General features: G+C 39.1%; 1 protein-coding gene across 5 annotated transcripts in view; it reads left to right on the forward strand.

Annotated features, from left to right (window-relative positions):
* rarab (retinoic acid receptor, alpha b) overlaps positions 1–16,024 on the forward strand; it is a 117,926-nt gene extending 101,902 nt beyond the window's left edge. For all 5 annotated transcript variants that reach the window (XM_081363064.1, XM_081363063.1, XM_081363065.1 and 2 more), the window contains 7 exons: positions 1,141–1,289; positions 8,376–8,517; positions 11,526–11,686; positions 11,793–11,969; positions 12,109–12,313; positions 13,170–13,328; positions 13,405–16,024. In XM_081363064.1, coding sequence (XP_081219190.1) covers positions 1,141–1,289; positions 8,376–8,517; positions 11,526–11,686; positions 11,793–11,969; positions 12,109–12,313; positions 13,170–13,328; positions 13,405–13,601 — 1,190 coding nt within the window. In that variant the 3' untranslated portion in view covers positions 13,602–16,024. The remainder of the gene's footprint in view (positions 1–1,140; positions 1,290–8,375; positions 8,518–11,525; positions 11,687–11,792; positions 11,970–12,108; positions 12,314–13,169; positions 13,329–13,404) is intronic.
* Positions 16,025–18,884: the final 2,860 nt, after the last annotated feature.

Below are 18,884 nucleotides of genomic sequence, written 5' to 3' on the forward strand. Positions count from 1 at the left end.
AAAATCCTGCTTTTATCAGAAATCATTTATGATGGCATTACAACATTAACCGCTTAAACCTTTTAAATAAAAAGTTAAGTCACCTGTACCTGAAGGTTAGGTCAGTCACAACAGAAATCATATAGAAATCTTAAAAGTACAGTAGCAAAAACATTCAAAGGGACAGAGAGTGGGAAATGTTCATGTAAAAGTAAATGAAAGTTTTGAACTCTTTTTCTTTTTTTTAAGTGCTCTTAATGTTAAAATTGAGCCCTTTTCAACATGTATTGGGGGTTATTGAAACAACGCCTAAATCTTTGTCTAACTCAGATTATTGACAGACCTGAACTGCACCTGCATAGTAGCGTGCTTCCCTTCACTAGCAGTATCTCTCTTTATCTCTTATTTTCCTCCACGGCATGGCATTTGTGAGGCAGCGGGAGAGGAGGACGGCAGGGTAGAGACAAATGAGGGTCGCTGCGTAAATGTGTCTGTGTAAGTTTATGGTTTGAAAATATGCCGGTGCCATTATCACCACCATGCAGAGTCGATCATTTACATGTGGGCATATTCATACAGGGGTAACATCAGTGACGTGTAGAATTTCAGCTATTCAAAATACAGCGTCCTTGTCGTTTTGTGCCCCTGACATGTGGAGAGGGCAGGACATACTCTGTCATGGGTTCCCTTCATATTCTGCTATTTAAATTGCATTGTTGTTTCGTGAGTTCTTGGTCATGGCAGCCCTGTGACAGTGCCATGTGGCTCGGGCGCCCCCTCCACACCCCGGCTGGCTGTCATGACTTTATTAATTAAGGCTGGCACTCGTCCCAGTTGGTAGCAACTGAAACCAGGAAGAAAGCAGAGTGAGTGTTTAAGGAGAGCGTGGCACCAGCCTATCTGTCTGCTCGCCCCAGGAATGGAGGCGTCCTCCTCCTGACAAGCGTGACCTTAGCTGCTCATCTTGCGTGCGTGTTCCCTCACTGAGCCTTCCTGGGGAGCGGAGGGATCTTTTGAAGGTTGAAGGTCTTTGCGGACTGTTGCTAAAAGACAAAAGTGTTTTTTTTTTGTTTGTTTGTTTTTTTAAATGAACCTAATAACCCTTGTGAGAAAATTATGGCACACTGAGTCAAACTAAAGGCTGTCTCTGTTCCCTTGTAGCTGTGGAGACCCAGAGCACAAGTTCGGAGGAGATCGTACCCAGCCCACCCTCTCCGCCGCCTCCCCCACGGATCTACAAGCCTTGTTTCGTATGCCAGGACAAGTCCTCGGGCTACCACTATGGAGTCAGTGCATGTGAAGGGTGCAAGGTAAGAATCCATTCCTTCTTGGTTTGCAGGATTGAGCTGTGGGCCTAAAATGTTTTTGGACACTTAAGTCACATTTGTCTAAATAAGACATCCAATATCAGTAGGGGTGTAACAATACATCGATATGGATCGATGCATCGATCAAACGTCTAATGATACAATGCATCGATACCACACATAAAATATCGATATACGGTACCTTTATTTTGACACACACCACATCCTCACGTAACTTTTCTCCGCTGAAATAGACGCCTGACAACACTGACTGAACCCTTTGTCGCAAAAGCCGGTATTTTCCACTGTCAAGGCATCGCGAGTTCATGTTTTACAGCAGAAACGACAAGCCCCGAAAAGTCAGTTTTAGCGAATCAGTGCGCAGTATTCAGGTCAGGTGACAAGGCTGCTTGCTTGTAACTTTGAAAAGACGCACGCGCTAGCTGAGAGGAGTTTCGTCAAAGCTGATTAAAAGTGATCGAGGATGGATTTCAGCGAACTTGATGAACCCATGATATCTTCTTCGGGGCGTAAAAGGAAAATAAAAGCTGAAACATTTTCACGGAATCTTGCTAAAACAGCACGTTAGTGGTGAGGGAAAAGCTCTCTGTATTGCATGTACGTTGATCACAACAACAAAGTTTGACAGGCGTCTATGTCAGCTGAGGAGATTAACGTTACAAAGATTAACAAAGTGTTTTATTATGTATCATAGCAATTACTTGGCTTTGTTTAACTCTGAAACATGAAATGTGGAGTTCTGCTTTTGCCACAAAAAATATATGTAAAAAATACTTTCAATGACTTTAATTTGATAAGTTACCTGTATTTTTTTTGTTATTTTTACTTAATCAAAACAACCCAGCTGCAGTTTGATTGATATTCAGATGCACAATATATAAAAACACTTCTCTTATAGAGTTCATATGCAAAATTGCTAAATCCAATTGGGAGAGGGTGTGCAATTTTCAAAGAGTTTAATTAAACTTTCATGTTATATAGCCTATTTTTGCATGTATTAGTGCGAGTTAATAAACGTAACTGGTTGTGTACACTTGGCACATAATATCTAAATATCGATTAGCCTAATCGATCGATATAGCCCTGAATCGAAACGAATCATAATCGTATCGTAGAATTTTTTGAGGTATCGGCAAATATTGTATCGCTGGCTGAGAGAATCAATATCATATCGTATCGTGATTAACTGTCTGATTTACACCCCTAAATATCAGCTAAGTGCCATCTGCAAACAAATACCACAGCCAGATATATGAAGTCAAGTATATCTGTTGTTTTTATGAGAGATGTTTTGCTAAAAGTTTGTTTGTGAGATATTTATTTATTTATTTATTTATTTATTTAGTCCCTTTATTTAGGAGGGAGGGAGGGGGGGGGGGGCTCAGTGGTCCCCTTTGGCTCAGTGGTGAATTCCAGCCTTTTATTTCTTTACTACTTAATAATTGAAAACTAGTCGTGTATACATTTCTATTATCTACACAGTGTCTCCCTGAGTAAGAGAAACACAGGGGTTTAGAGTTGAACTATGATGGTTACAAAGCCCCCCTATCTGAGCACAGCCGCAGGGAAGCGTGGGTGGAGAGCTGCATGTGCGCACGCACACACAGCGGGAAAATAAACATAACTTCATTAAATTTGCATGTGCTATCTTCTCCCTTTCTCACTGCTATTGAATGTTAGGAGGACATATCAGCACTTGTCTTTTCCTTAAAAAAAGCTCACATCACTCTCCTCTCGCCCCTACAGCCTTGTCTGTTTTGAGATGAACAAAGAGCGCTTGAGTTCTATGTCCTTAAAGGGGTGGTATAATGCCATTTTCACAAGATGTAAAATAAGTCTTTGATGTCCCCAGAATGTGTATGTGAAGTTTTAGCTCAAAATACCCCACAGATATTTTTATATAGCATGTTAAAATGGTCACTTTTTGAGGGTTAACAAAAAACATTTTTGTGTCTGTACCTTTAAATGCAAATGAGCTGCTGCTTCCGTCACAGAAGGCGGAGCTTCAACAGCTTTTGTCCTTTTACCTCACACAGACATGCACTGAAAATTTCAACAACTTTTAGCCTTTTATGTTCAAACCGCAGTCAGACAAAGATGGAGACATGTAGATTGCAACTGGACGTTTCTGAATGGTTAGTTGAATTTATGCAGCTGATGTGGAGTTAAGTATCTTCTAGTCATTTATTAGCATATTCTGTCATGATAATCTATAAATCGTGTTCCGGGGGCGGGGTTTATGTACATTTTTGGGGTTAGTGATGTCACTAACTCGGGAGAAATGTCATGTAGACCCTACCAGCTGTTTGTTATAGTCCTTAAACAATTTCTTTCTTTGAACTTTGAGCATTGTAACTTTGCAGATGTTGTTTATGCTCAAACAGCAACATTACACACTAACTAAAGTTAGAAAAGTGAAATCATAATCAACCATCCCTTGAAGTCAGAAATGTGTTTGAGACCTTTTTTTGCATTTCTGATAAGTTACAAAGGTGGCATCCTATTTTAAATGAACTTATTTGAAACACACTCTTCATGCGCTATTTGATTTGTTTTGGATTCTTGATGCATTTCAATGTTTCAGCAGCACCAAATTCTGTGTGAAGATAGGATGCTACATATAGGCCACACTAAACCAGTCTGACCTGATCATTAAATTAACTAATCAAGTCACCTTTATTTATTTAGCACTTTATACATACAGTTTGTTTCAAAGCACCTTTACATTGAGAAACGGGAAAATAACTTGACAGCAGTTATTATTCAGTTAAAATTAGTTCAGTGTTGATTCATTTAGGTTCAATAACTGTGTAAAGTACATTATATTGGATATATACACATGCTAAATAATATCAAATATTTAGCTATCAATTATGAAATGATTTCAGTTCAGCTATAAAGCAGCTCTGGAGAAAACCGTGATGTCATTGTCCAGCTCAGTTCAGCTCTCGTACAACAGCGTCAGTACAGTCAGATCAATCATATTGCTGAATATTAAGTGTCCCCAACTAAGTAAGCCAGAGGTGACAGTGGCAAGAAACCCAAACTCAGAGGTGACAGAATGAAGAAAAAAAAACTTGGGAGAAACCAGGCTCAGTCTCTTCTGGCAAACGAACGAACGTACACAGTGTGATTGTGATTCAGGCTGCATCACAAGTCAGATTGTGGATCAGAACATTCAAAATATTTCATCCAGTTCTTTCTGCTCGAAAATCGGATTCATTGCGCTGGTATGGAGACGAAGCTGGCCATATGCGTCTGTGGATGAGACGGACAGACTAATATTAACAACCAGTATGAGCTGTGACTGTCACACTTGTCCGTAAAAGAAATCCTGCAACGGATCCTCCACCTGAAGTGTTTGTCAATCAGTGTGTGCAAGAATGATTAACCTTTGAGTTTTTGGTACATTAGCTGTGCTCCAAACCCTAGTGAGCTGCCTGCTGCTTAGCATGCTAGTTAAGCCCAGAGTACACTTCAATTTTGAAGCAATTATGCTTATGCGTATTAGCTTATGCATACAGCCTGATGCACAGCCTTTCAATGTGTACTCCATTCGATAGTGTGTGAAAGTTTAATCTTTGGCTAGTGTTTGCACAGTTTCTCTCCAGAAGTTATGAGCGATAAAACCCTTTACTCATTTAAACGAGTCTCGCACTGAGTGTAAGGAGTTTGCAGGGTTTGAAAAATCTGGCTGAACTCATAACACACATTTTGTTGAATTGTCCATTTCGTCCCCCATCTTATTTTTCACTGAGCTTGTCGCAATGCATTCTGGGATCTCAATGTGTAAAGGATGCTTGCATTTTTGCCTTAAATTTTTGGGAAAATCTGAGGTAATTTTGCCATTTATCATTTGAGGCGACCTTCACTTCGGGAGCACATCTAAAAATGTTCCCTAGGTAGGCAGCTCACGGAGATGGAAAAGCAGCTGTTATAAAACTTATCTTCACAGCTACGATGCAAATAGCTATCATACACACGACTGCTTAGTCACACCAAACAGACAGACGGCCTTATTTTGATCTCATGGTCTCTTCAGTCTAAATCCACTGGAAATAGAGTACACACTTGATACAAATACATGGCTGCTCCTCCGTTGTCTCAGTGCGCCTGGGGGTTTATACTCATGTCCAGGATTAGTGGAGACACTAAAGAGGCTTAGCGCTCCTGCCAAGAGGAGCCACAGCAGACCTCAAACCGTTTCCTTCCTGCCACATTCCGCTCACAGGATCTCCCCGGCAGGTCAACACTGGGTCAATCCAGGGTTCGCAGAGGTCAGGTGATGCCCAGCGAGAGATTAGGATCACAGATCAGCCCTGCATCTTTTATGTCCTCTAACTCATCAATGTCTGCTTTTACGTAGTAACATTGTCATAGTAACAATGCTTGCTTGTATCAATTATCAGCCAATTTCAATCATTTTGTCAATAATAAGAAAAAACACTCCTCTTATTCATTTTTATTAAGTATTTTCTTGAATAACTACATTGGAGACGTGAAGCAGTGTTTACTGAATTGAAATATTTAATACTTAAATATTTTATACATTACCGTTCACAAGTTTGGGGTCGGTAGAATTTTTTTTTTAAACATATTTTTGAAAGTAGTCTAATGCATGCTTATGGTCTAAACTACAGAAAAAAAGCAATATTGTGAAACATTATTAATGTATATTAACATTATTAATGTATATAACATTTCTATTTTAAGATATTTTAAAATGTAGTTTATTTGTGTTATGGCAAAGCTAAGTTTTCAGCAGCCATTGCTTCAGTCTGGATCTCTGTTTGCAATGGTCCACTGCTGCAGCCCCTAATCCAGTGGAATTACCCAGCTGCCCCTCTCTTGCCAGAGCATTCTTCACACCTTGTGATGATATTGAGCTTCATTCCTGTGGCTTTCAGGCCCGACCAACAGCGGCACAGAGCAGAGCGAGAGAAGCAGGATGAGGAAAAGAGGCCTTTTGATTGTGGACCGGTGTGACTTTTGTCATGGGTTTGTTATCAATGAATCAGCTCTCCAGGTGAGACAGCAGTCGCTTGTACAAAGGGTACCGTCGGCCAGGATTAATGGAACATTTGGCTGCTATTGATCTAAACCTGTTTTGTGAGAAATTGTAGAGGTCTTATGCTTTGATTTTGCTGATTCTTTTAATATAGCCCATCCAAAGTCAAATACGATTGCTACAGCTGTGAGAAGTTTCTGCAGTATTTTATTATGTGAGTGGTCTAGTTTTGTAATTCACACTCTTTTTTTTTATTTTTTTTTTTATTTTTTTATGTACAGCTAAATTTAAATGGTTTCACTGTGAAAGAAAAGGCGCAAGAAGCAGCATACAACTTCATATAGTGCAAGAGCATCTGACTTGCCGATACTGGTTCAGATTGAAGCGTTTCATCTGCATCTACCACAATGACCTCCAACAATGACCTCCAGAAGATTAGAGCTGGCATGAATAAAACATGGCCTATGAAGGAGAGCTCCTATGTAGGAAGTTCAGGCCTCTGGGCAGCGCATTAGAAAACCATTTCGGTTCGTTCACTCGAGCACACGTTCTGTCACACATCTGCCATGCTCACCTTTTCCTTTATTACTTTTTCATAGCCGAGACCGAGTGTGAGAGGGACACGTCCTTTCAGCATGCGGGACATGTCCTTGGACACACGCTTCTGCCGAAATGACATGAGTGTTTAGATGGCAGCCACTGGACAGACCTGTCAAAAGCACACACACACTAAAAGCTTCCCTGGGTGCCCTGACTGATATGTTTAAGGCTTTTCCACTAAAAGCCTTGGGGATTATTGTTTTAAACCAGAGAGGGAGGATGATGTTTTTGCTGTAGGCTTGCTTTGAAAACTGTAGCATATAGAATGCATACTCTGAATACAGTTCATGCATAGATGATGATAATATCAACACTTATTCTTAATAAACATATCACAATGTATAGCTTATCGGCCAATATTATTAACTGTAAAGTTTTGAATATATGATTCTGCATACTCATTTTCCCTGTTTTTTACCTGTCATTTAACGGCTATTTAAAGTTTATCTTTAGAAAATAATTTAAAGAGAACTTTTAGCCATCTATATATGTATAATATTTTTCTAAATAGCATTTTTTCTTAAAATAGCATTTTAATGGTGTCCATTTATCAGCCATAGTTTGAAGATTGAAATAATCCGCTCATTGGTATCAGCTATAATTTTAGTATTATGTACCCCTATTAACGTGTGAATGTGGTTTATCCAATTGTATTTTAGATCAGAAACAATCCGTTCACCCTGTTTGTCTGGTATAAATCTGCAGTATGAAAGAGTGACGCTTATTTCTCTTATGGAGTCCCGCTAAAGCATTGAACCCACATACTGTTCATGCTCAGCTCAGTCATTGAATCTTGCATAGAGCGCCATTAATACCCACGTGCCCAGTGGCGGTCACGAGTGAAGCTTTCACTGTTTAATCCTCTGCCAGAGAGCCGTGGTTGCAGCACAGCAGCTGAAAGCCCTTGCACAAGCCTACACAGTCACTGTTTGACATCTGCTCTCTCATATGTGGCTTCAGCTGCATCTTTCCTGCTTTTGCTGTGTACGTTCATGACCTCGGTCTGACTTTCTGTCCTTGAGAGTCTGACCAAGCAGTAATTAAGATCAGAAGAATAATGTGAAGCTCTGATTTGCATCCCTCCACTTGAGTCTATGTGTGTTAAGCTCTGCTGGGTATTAGCCAATGGGAACCTCTGGGCACTTGAACTGGAAGATAATACCCAGCAGCCATAATACTACCAAATCTAAACGAAGCTCAGTCTGCCATTATGATAAAAAATGTGTCTGTGTGAGAGAGAGAGAGAGAGCTGTATCTATGCCGCGGTTGTTTATGTTTGTGTATAGGGACGATGCGCATAATGTGAATATATGAATATCCGGTGAATCATTAGTGACTTTATATAACTGTTCCGCCTCGGTCTTTCTGAGGTTCTGGGGGTTGGTGTTAATTTTCTTGCGTGCGTGTCATTTGTAAATCTTCCAGCTATAGTAAACCGCCGTGCTTGCTTATCTCCTCAGGGCTTTTTCCGAAGGAGCATTCAGAAGAACATGGTGTACACCTGCCACAGAGAGAAGAGCTGTATCATCAACAAGGTCACACGAAACCGCTGCCAGTACTGCCGACTGCAGAAGTGCCTGGAAGTGGGCATGTCTAAAGAATGTAAGTGTCTTTGTTATTAAAATACATTTACTAAAAATCCAATATCCAAGGAAACCATGATCCCATGATCGTCCCTTTGTTAGAGACCCTTCCTAAATATAAAGGCTCCTATATACATCTTCATGTGTAAAGAAGACCCATTTAAACTGTAAAAAAAAAATGTGTGTAAAATATTATCTGGGAAATGTTTGCGTTCCCACCATTACAGTACTGTTAGATAAATATTTCCATGGACCCCCTTCCTCAGGCCCCTTTTATTGTAGTTTATTATATGTGTGTAATACATTATCCTAGTGCTTGATACTCTCAAGGGACTGTGGTATCTAATATATGGTAAAAGTATATATAATTTACTATCCAAGATGTACATTGCCATTCAAAAGTTTGGGGTTTTTGTTTACAACATTTGAGTTGCAAATCAGCATATTAGAATGTTCTCTGAAGGATCATGTGACACTGAAAACTGGAATAGTAATGACGCTGAAATTATTTTCTAGCATTAATGAAACACATTTGTGATTTGTCTTTTGTCATATTTCATAATGATGTTAAAAGTATGTTTGTATGACAGGCTTGTGTACAATCATATAAAGAGGTTTGCTGTCTTGTTAGTCATGTCCTTGTGCATTTGTGCTAGGACAGTAAATAAATATCATTATGAATATTAACTAAAGCTAATATTTCAAAGCTAATATCAACTTAAGTTAATATAAAATGAGGTTTAAAAATGTAGTCAGTCGTACAGTAGCACATTATTATTGTTTTTCTGATATATTTGTCACAATGGGACTTTTATTTTACCCTTTAGTTGGATTTAGTTGCTTTCGCTTTTGCCTTTAAGAAAAAAATGTGGGTTTATATGTACTTTTGTTCTGTTATTAGCATGACAAAATGTACACTCTTTCTGTGCGGTACTGAAATGTAGTTTGCCGTTTCAGTCAGAGCAAAATGAAATCTCTGCCCTAGATTTGTTATTTTACATATTCCATTTTTTCGATGGTGCGCTCTTGTCATCATAAAGTTGTTTGCAAGCAGGTTTCGTCTTTTCGCACATGTCGTGTCGTGAAAGATTACCTCCCTGCGTTAATAGTTCTTTAATGGCTCCATTAGATTGTGTTTTCTGAGCCCACGCTGGCACCCAGCTCCCTCTGGAGAAATGAATATGTGGCTGTGGGGAGAAGTGAGTGAGAATCGTCCTTTACCACCCCTCTTGCTCGCTCTCTCGCTCCCCCAGTGTGCGTGTGGAGGAGGGAGAAGAAGAGCCATTGAGTTATCTTTAGACAAAGGAAGGAGTCCTAACCAAAAACAGCAAAAAACATGAGATAAAGGAGTGATTGAGGCTCTGAGTACAAGAAAAGAGAAAGATTGTGAGGTTCCAGGAAAACGGAGAGAGGGAAGGAGGGAGGAATGCAGGCGCAGAGGGAGAGCCCATTTAAAGCAGCCTGATATTTGTCATGTGACATGATTAGATTAGGTTGGATTTTAGTGAAAGCAGAGGTCGTTTGTCACAGTTATTAACAACCACCAACATTTATTTCTCATCACTGCACACCATCAGCACACGTGTGTGTGTGTGTGTGTGTGTGTGTGTGTGTGTGTGTGTGTGTGGATGAAACAAAATGAGTGCGTTTACTTGCACAATCTTACATTGATTATTTTTTAATGTGCAGAAACAACTTTAGCAAACAAGGTTTATTTCCTTGAAAATTGTAAAACCTGAGATACTATCCATCCAGATCAGCTCGACACAGCGATGTTGGTTTGAGCAATGGCATGAGATTGAGGTGAGACTAGGTTTGACCTATCAGTGGCACCAGTGGGACACTATAGCGGCGTAGATATGACACTTCGTCTTTGATAACTTTTTTTCAATCAAAAATACAGTAAAATGGTAATATTGTGGAATATTATTACAATTTCAAATAAGTGTTTTATATTGTAACATTTTAAAATTTAATTTATTTCTGTGACAAAGCTGAATTTTCAGTGTCAAATGATCCTTCGGAAATCATTCTAATATAATGCTTTGGTGATCAAGAAGCTATTTTTTTGTTAAAATGTTCATATTTTTGTGGATTTTTTTTTTATATATTTTTTTTACGAATAGAGCCTTTATTATTACTATTTTGTAACATTATAATGTCTTTACAGTCACTATTGATCAATTTAATGCGTCCTAGCTGAATAAAAGTTTTTTTTTTTTTTTTTTTTTTTTTTTTTTTTTTTTTTTTAAACCTCACTGAACCTTTAACCTTTGAATGGTAGTGTGGATGCCTTAAACAGTGTCTTTCAACAAGTGTTTTTTTGCTAAACAGTTGTGTGTTAATGCAGATGTATATCGGATGCATGTATAATGCCTCTGTGTTCACAGTGTGCATCTCTTCTCTATTATTGTGCTATTTACTCTGTATTTTAAGGCAGGTATACCACTGTATACATGTTTCCAGTGTCACAAAGAGATGGGAAGAGCTCTGAGAGTAATATCCTATGAATCTGTCCTCTTTTTCTGCTTGTTTAGCAATTGAGACTCTCTTACCTAAAGCTCTTTTTGAACTGTCACATCAAAGCACTCAGTTCTCATTCAGCTCTCTTTCTCTCTGGAAACACTGCAAGGAATGTATTTCTTTATCCCTGTTCCTTTCCTACATATTTATATCCCCATATATGTCCTCTTGGTCTCCCACTTAATCCATCTCCTCCTCTTTTATTCATTGTTGTTTTGAAGTAAATTAGCTGCCAAAATGATTGAATCACAAGAAGAATGTGGTTCTGAAAGAGGTTTAACTATGCATGATGAGCTGTTTTCATCAGGCAGAGAAAATAAACACTGGGTTTTACTGCCATCTTGTGGCAGATATTGTCATATGTTTATTATTGTATTTTTTACCATCATCATTTGCCACTTTAGATATAAAGCATATTAATCCACATTCACATATGTTCATGTATGATATATATTGGAGTGGTATACCAGGTGGTTTGAATACGGTCTTCATTTGTCTATGCAGCGGTTCGAAACGACCGGAACAAGAGGAAGAAGGATGAGAAGAAGCAGGAGTGTTCAGAGAGTTACGTGTTAAGTCCTGATACAGAGCAGATGATCGAGCGGGTGAGGAAGGCCCATCAGGAAACCTTCCCCTCCCTCTGTCAGCTTGGCAAATACACCACGGTAAGTCTGAGGCAGAGCAGCTCTTAATGGTGGTGACGTCCTCAACCGAATCACGATCTCAGTTATTAAACCAACCAAACATGGTCTCTATCTTGTTCTTGAACAGAACAACAGTTCAGACCAGAGGGTCGCTCTGGACGTTGACCTGTGGGACAAGTTCAGCGAACTGTCTACCAAATGCATCATTAAAACCGTCGAGTTCGCCAAGCAGCTTCCCGGCTTCACCACGCTCACTATCGCAGATCAGATCACTCTCTTAAAGGCCGCCTGTCTTGACATCCTGGTGAGTGCACGGCAAACTTTCACATGTGCTTTTGCGTCCAGATCTCACACACCTTATGTAAAGTGCTTGAATAGTTCTGCACATTTGCAGTGGTGTGTAGGTTGAGCGCTCATCTCAGTGTCTTGAATTGCTTCCTCAGATTCTGCGAATATGTACACGCTACACACCGGATCAGGACACCATGACGTTTTCAGATGGTCTGACACTGAATCGCACGCAGATGCACAACGCCGGCTTCGGTCCACTGACAGATCTGGTATTTGCTTTCGCCAACCAGCTCCTGCCTCTGGAGATGGATGATGCAGAGACTGGGCTTCTCAGTGCCATCTGTCTGCTGTGTGGAGGTACTGCAGATATTTTTCAACCAGATTAGATGCACTTTTTAACATATTTTGGTTTGTGAATGTTGTCTTGAGTTTTCCATGCAGTCAGTAATCACATAGAATTTACTTTTGCTTATTAGCTGTATTTTTATTGTGTATTGTGGTTGTATTTAGCCATTCTCTGGTGTTTCTGCTTTTACTTGTACACAAAGCGTAAAGCCTAAAAAATGAAACTACAGTAAATAAGAGGAACTTACAGCTATGGGTGCACAGTATATTTGCCTCATAACTGTTTTAATCTAATATTGGACTATTTATTTACCAAAAAATGACATTTTGGTTATTATATATATATATATATATAAAACCCGCATAACTGTTGTCGGCCAATATTGGCTTTTTTCGTTGTTGTTTTTATTTAATATTGGACTGTATTATCTGTATTTTTTATTTTAAGTTTGTTTTATAGATTTATCTGCCATTTATTAGTTAGCAGCTGTAATTATCTAATAAAAAATTGTTTTTTCCATTTTATCACAGTCATGATAAAAGCATCGATGTATTCAGTCATCCATAAACATTATTAGATCGGTCGGCTTGACGTTGACGACAACATCCATAATTCTTAACAAATGTTGCATCATCAAACTACGCCTTTGTTATTGTAAAGCGACCCCTAGTGGACGAAAAATTCCATACTGTGGCTTTAATTTCAACATTGAGTCTCTAAAACTCATGAAATAGTTTTTCTGTGCCATCTCCTCAAATTTGTTTATTTAGATTTTTTTTAATATTGTTGTCTACAAAAACAACATTATATTTCCTGCTTGTGTGATTCTTGGTTGGCTGTTTAAAACTGACGTGCACTTGCGCTCAGATCGGCAGGATCTGGAGCAGTCGGATAAGGTAGATGTGCTGCAGGAGCCGCTGCTGGAGGCCCTAAAGATCTACGTGAGAAAGAGGAGACCTCACAAACCACACATGTTCCCCAAGATGCTGATGAAGATCACAGACCTCAGGAGCATCAGCGCTAAAGGTTAGATTCACTGTCACTCTTTGAAGATCAAGCGCGATCAACAAGAATCCAATCTAACGTCTTCTTTCTCAATCAGGAGCGGAACGGGTAATAACGCTGAAAATGGAGATCCCGGGCTCCATGCCTCCACTCATACAGGAGATGCTGGAGAATTCGGAGGGCCTGGAAGGAGGCAGCGGGGCGAGAGGAGGAGGAGGAGCACCACCAGGAAGCTGCAGCCCCAGTCTGTCTCCCAGCTCGGCACACAGCAGCCCCTCGGCTCACTCCCCCTGACTCTCGCCTCCAGACAGGGCTCCGTACGGAACCAGAAATAAGCCGCAGCAGACCAGCGCCAGAGACCAGAATTCCGGTAGACTTTGATCCGGGGTAACCGGACCCGAATTGAACAGTACATCTGGCTGGCTTTTATTAGCTGAAGACCAATTGAGTTACACACAGGCCGAGCCTGATCAAAACTCACACCGTCATTTAAACCCACCCGTGATTCAGTGACAAGCTTTTTTATGTGGCGGTGGTTCAAGAAGACAGCAGAACAAATGCCCTGTGTGTGTGTGTGTGTGCGCAGAAGCAGCTCTTTACTGTGTCTTCCCGGCTCTGCTCCCATCACACAGACTGTGAAGGACTCGTCTGAGGGGTGCGCTCTCTCGGCCTGTGACGTTATTTTATAAACTTCAATCCCTTAAAGCAAGCTAAAGGACATTAGGACGTCAAATGTCCACAAGTCAGGGACATTTTGAACTTTCCAGCTGTTTTGATTCTGTTTCTTTGTTTTCTTACAAAAGATATATGAATATATGAAATCTATATTGACAGAAATATGAGATTTGGATTTTTTGTCTTAGGTGGAATGCAGAACAATTATCTTTTCTCTCACTTTTCTCAAGAGTTGAACACGATTATGGTCGACCCACTGTTGCGCTCACTCCAAGATTCACACCATGCTCAAGGGCACGTCGCACTAGCACTGAAAATGATGCGTGTACTTCAAGACGTGAAGTACGATGGGGTTAAAATGCAATTTTGTCCAGATGATTTGGAGCTATATTAGACTTCATCAGAATGATCAACTTGGCAGTTTTTGGTGATTAAATGAAGTATGTAAACGATCAGCTTGTGATTGAAAGATGTGTATGAGATCTGTTTTAAAGGAGCGGTAAATGCCTTCCTGTAGCTTTTTAATATTGTTTCTTAATTTACTTTCAATTTTGTAATTGTCAACTGTGGAAAGACACAGATACCCCCTTCTACACAGTATTAGCAGATTCTAAAATAAAAAAGGAGATTTCCAAACACGAAGACTCACAAAGAACACAAGATGTATTTTAGCTAAACGTTCATGTGAAAACCACCACGTCATTTCACAAGTACTGAGAATGTTGTAACTGAGCATTTCACATGGAAGTTCACGCCTTTTTTCCTGCATCTCAATTTTGAAGCCCTGTTAGTGGTAGGTTTGTGTTTCTAATCATCCGTCACATGTGCTGAGATGCTTGCACCTCCGCGTCCTCCTCCTCTGTACCTTACAACATCACTGCCTCTGCTCTCCTGCAACAATCATTGAACACTTGTCAACAACAACACTGCCTCTGTGTGACAATCACTTTAATTAAAGCTCACAAACAACTCTGCCTCTGTAACGCACTGATGCCTGCCAGACATCTGGATTCATGAGACCGCTAGCATTCACTGATGCGTGTTCACATCTGTCCCCGTATCAGTTATGAGCTTAGTTGTCTAGAAATCCTATATTAAAATAAGACATTCTTGTATTGGCGTAGTCATTTCTAAAAGATTATAATTGTGTTTTAGTTGTTTTTATTGCCAAAAGTGAAAACTATTTGGTTTTTAGACACCGTCCAAACTAAAATAACATTTATTTTACTCAACCTTCATTTTGTTCCAAACTTGTATGTTTGAAACTACTACTTTTTTTCCATACTATGAAAGTCAATGGGGTCCAATGTGGTTTTGATCCCCATTTGACTGTCATACAAATAAAGACGATTCATTCTTCAAAATATCTTTGAGTTCTACACAAAGAAATTCACATAGGTTTGGGACAACATGAGAGTGAGTCAATGACACAATTTTCAATTTCGAATGAACAGTCCCTTTGAATAAAAACAATAGATGAAATGGACCAATAAAATGAAACGGCGTCTCTCCATGTGATCCAGTTGTGGCGGATCAGTGTCAGCATATCATTATTGTACCAGTTTACAACAGCTCTGCCTCTGCATCACTTCTGCTAAACCCGTCGCGTGTACTTTTGGCCAGTGCTGTGGGCCGAAATGATTTCCTCCTTATCATGTTCATCTGAGAGTGGGGTGTGAACCGTTTCACTGCAACTATGCACACGACATGCACAGAGCTCGAGTCTATTCACTTCTATCTACCTGTTGTGAAAATCACAAGCCTCTTCCAGTTGCTCAGTACTGTCCGTTTCATTTGATTCTGCATTTAGTCGCTGCCCAAAGTTCATCACTATCGAGCCATACTGCGTCTCAGAGCGCGACGGGCCTCTTTTCTCACTCAAAGGATGACAAACAGAGATCTACATGACGTACAGCACAAACCCTGTTCTGCTTTAACAGTTGTTATACGGTCAAACGCACAAAAATGTTTCTGTTGTGTCAGGTCCCTGGATGATAAGAGTAATGTTTAATAAAGACTTCTGTTTTGTGTGTGTTTCTGACCATGGTGGGTTTTTATTTGTGATTTCATTTTTTAGTGCTGAATTACAAAGCTGCCATTTTTTTGTTACTTGAAATATTAATAACAATCTAAGGGTGGCGTGTGACCACATCGACATCATTTGTGTGTTTAGATGTTTTTTCTTATTACATTATTCATCTGTTTGTGCATCGCTATTACACTTAAAAATAGAGGTTCTTTATTGGCATTAACGGTTCCATGAAAAACCTTTTGGAACTTTTTCAATGCAAGAAATGTTATTTTTAGTGGAAAATTTTTATTCTATGGCATCACTGCCAAAACCATTTTTGTACCCTTTATTTTTAAGAGTCTATTGTGCTGCTTCTTCCTACAAAATTAAAGCTAAATTTGGTACATTTATGACTAATATTGATGCACAAACTGATATTTTATTTACTTTTATTTCAATAAATACTCAAAATGAATGCAATTTTTCAAACAAATTTGAGGCATGATTGTTGCAGACAACTTAATAGTGTTAGGGGGTAACAGCTTAAGGACCCAGAACCAGATATGATAAAAGAAGACCAGGAGTCGTGAGGTTCAATCAAATAGAGAAAAGTTTTACTGAAGGTTTGCAGTTTCAAGACTCACACAGGATTTCGTAGGCCGCCTCGCTCAGAGTTACAAAGATCACAGCAGTTATAACCTTCACCAAGGTCTAAGCTACATCCTTGCTTCAGGTTGCAGTTTCTGATTGTCTAAAAAATAGATAAACATAGTAATTTTCCACACTTCCAGGTCGCAGATTTGGGTTACTGGGCCCAGCATGTCCCGAACAACAACTCAGTCAATCTCCAATAATGCCAGTGGTTCCTTAACCTGTAACTAAGAAGACTAACACACACACCGACACACATCTTTTCCAAGGTTGGATTTGGCCAGGCTCTAACTACAGGTGAAACTCGAAAAATTAGAATATCGTGCAAAAGTTCATTTATTTCAGTAATTCAACTTAAAAGGTGAAACTAATATATAGACTCATTTCATGCAAAGTGAGATATTCCAAGCCTTTATTTGTTATAATTTTGATGATTATGGCTTACAGATGAAAACCCTAAATTCTAAATTTTAGAAAAAAAAACGAGAGACACGAGACGGAAGAACAATGCAGAAGAGCTGAAGGCCGCTATTGAAGCATCCATATAATGAGTCTATATAATATATTAGTTTCACCTTTTAAGTTGAATTACTGAAATAAATAAACTTTTGCACGATATTCAAATTTTTATAATAATTCTAACTATAAAATGGAGAGTCCTGTTTATAGTCCTCTCAAAACATCAAGATAATGTGTTCTTTCTCTCAAGGAGAGCTACACTTTAGTCTAACTGGAAAGTAAGGCTTTATCAAAGAGATGGTCGCTTAAACTATAGACTTCATTGACCCCTGTGACCATAGTTGTCAGAGTACCCTAGGAAAACAGATGTATGAATTGACACATGATGAAGACCTTTCTCAAACAAAACATCTTTCCATATTTCATTTCTGGAAGCCGGGCTAAATGAGCAAGCACTGTTACTGCATTCATGTCAAATACAGACATTAGAGAATATATGAGAAGAACATTTCAGTAATCACACTGGTAACTTCTGTAACAAAGTAAAATCTCCAGAGAAGTCATTCAACTCATGTGACATTTAGAAGGAAAAATATTGATTAATACCTTGATTATAATCACTCATTACATATACATTGAAGCAGCAGTGGATTCCGATCCACCCCTTCTATAGCCATATGGAAAGTAAGAGGGAAATGTTCAGATGGCTTTGCAGGCAGGTAAAAAAAATAAATAGGGAAACATACTGGTGACCTTCTAATGCATGGAAACTGGCCATATATTATCTTGGCTCACCAAAAAACGGCACATTCTTGTTCAACAACCCCTCCTTTTCTGACATCCAAGGTTGCTTAAGTAGTCCATATGTTGTTTAGCACTGATGTCATTGGTAGACCACCGCTTCTTTGGTAAATGTGACTACAGCACAGCAGGTACTGCTTGAAGTGTGTGTCTCGATGAATTGGAGAAAAATAAACTGCAAATTGCAATCAGATGAACACAAATCTGCAGCAACACATTTAGACCTCAAGCTTTTGAGGAGATTCCCAACAATCTCATTTGAAGAAACAAGATGTGTGTTCTTTATAAAGAAGAACTAAAGCTGACAGGAAATGAATTATTTTTGTACAAAAAAATGCAAGTCTAGTGCAAACTGACTTGCATGTTACAGTTCACGCATCGATGGGCAGAATGTTGAAAAGTTAAACTGAACAAAAATGCTGCATGTTTAGCACGGGAAGGAAGCAGTTATTTTATTCATATAGGAACAACTTGAGGGTGAGAAAAGGGTGACAGAATTTACATTTACAATTCATTTGTTATCATTGGTTCTGTGGTAACAGTTGTTCTGCTCATATTTCTGCACTGCTAATTATATATTTCTAAATAATTACATTTCTGTTCAAAAGGTAAGTATTTGCATCATGTCCTTCTAATATCAATTCTAAAACATTGTACCACCATAGTAAAACTCCTTTGTTATATGTACTTTGTATCCTGCCGTTAATATGCAGATGTGCTCCATATAGAGACCAAAGGAAAAATCCTGATAACGACCATGAATCTCATGGATATGGATGATGGAGAGCATGAAGATGTCAACTCTGACTCTTGACTTTATTTCAAATAAAATATAAACAAAAAGCTTAAAATATGCTTGTACTCTCCATAATGAGGATTTAGGTTTTATCTGTCCTTGTTCAAAAACATATCTTCTCAAATCTGTTTCACAGCTTTACCAGTGTGTTAACTTGCTCTTCTGAGAACAGAGCTATATTCTC

Source organism: Scardinius erythrophthalmus, assembly GCF_964197995.2.
Source record: "Scardinius erythrophthalmus genome assembly, chromosome: 1".
NCBI classification, from domain to species: domain Eukaryota; kingdom Metazoa; phylum Chordata; class Actinopteri; order Cypriniformes; family Leuciscidae; genus Scardinius; species Scardinius erythrophthalmus.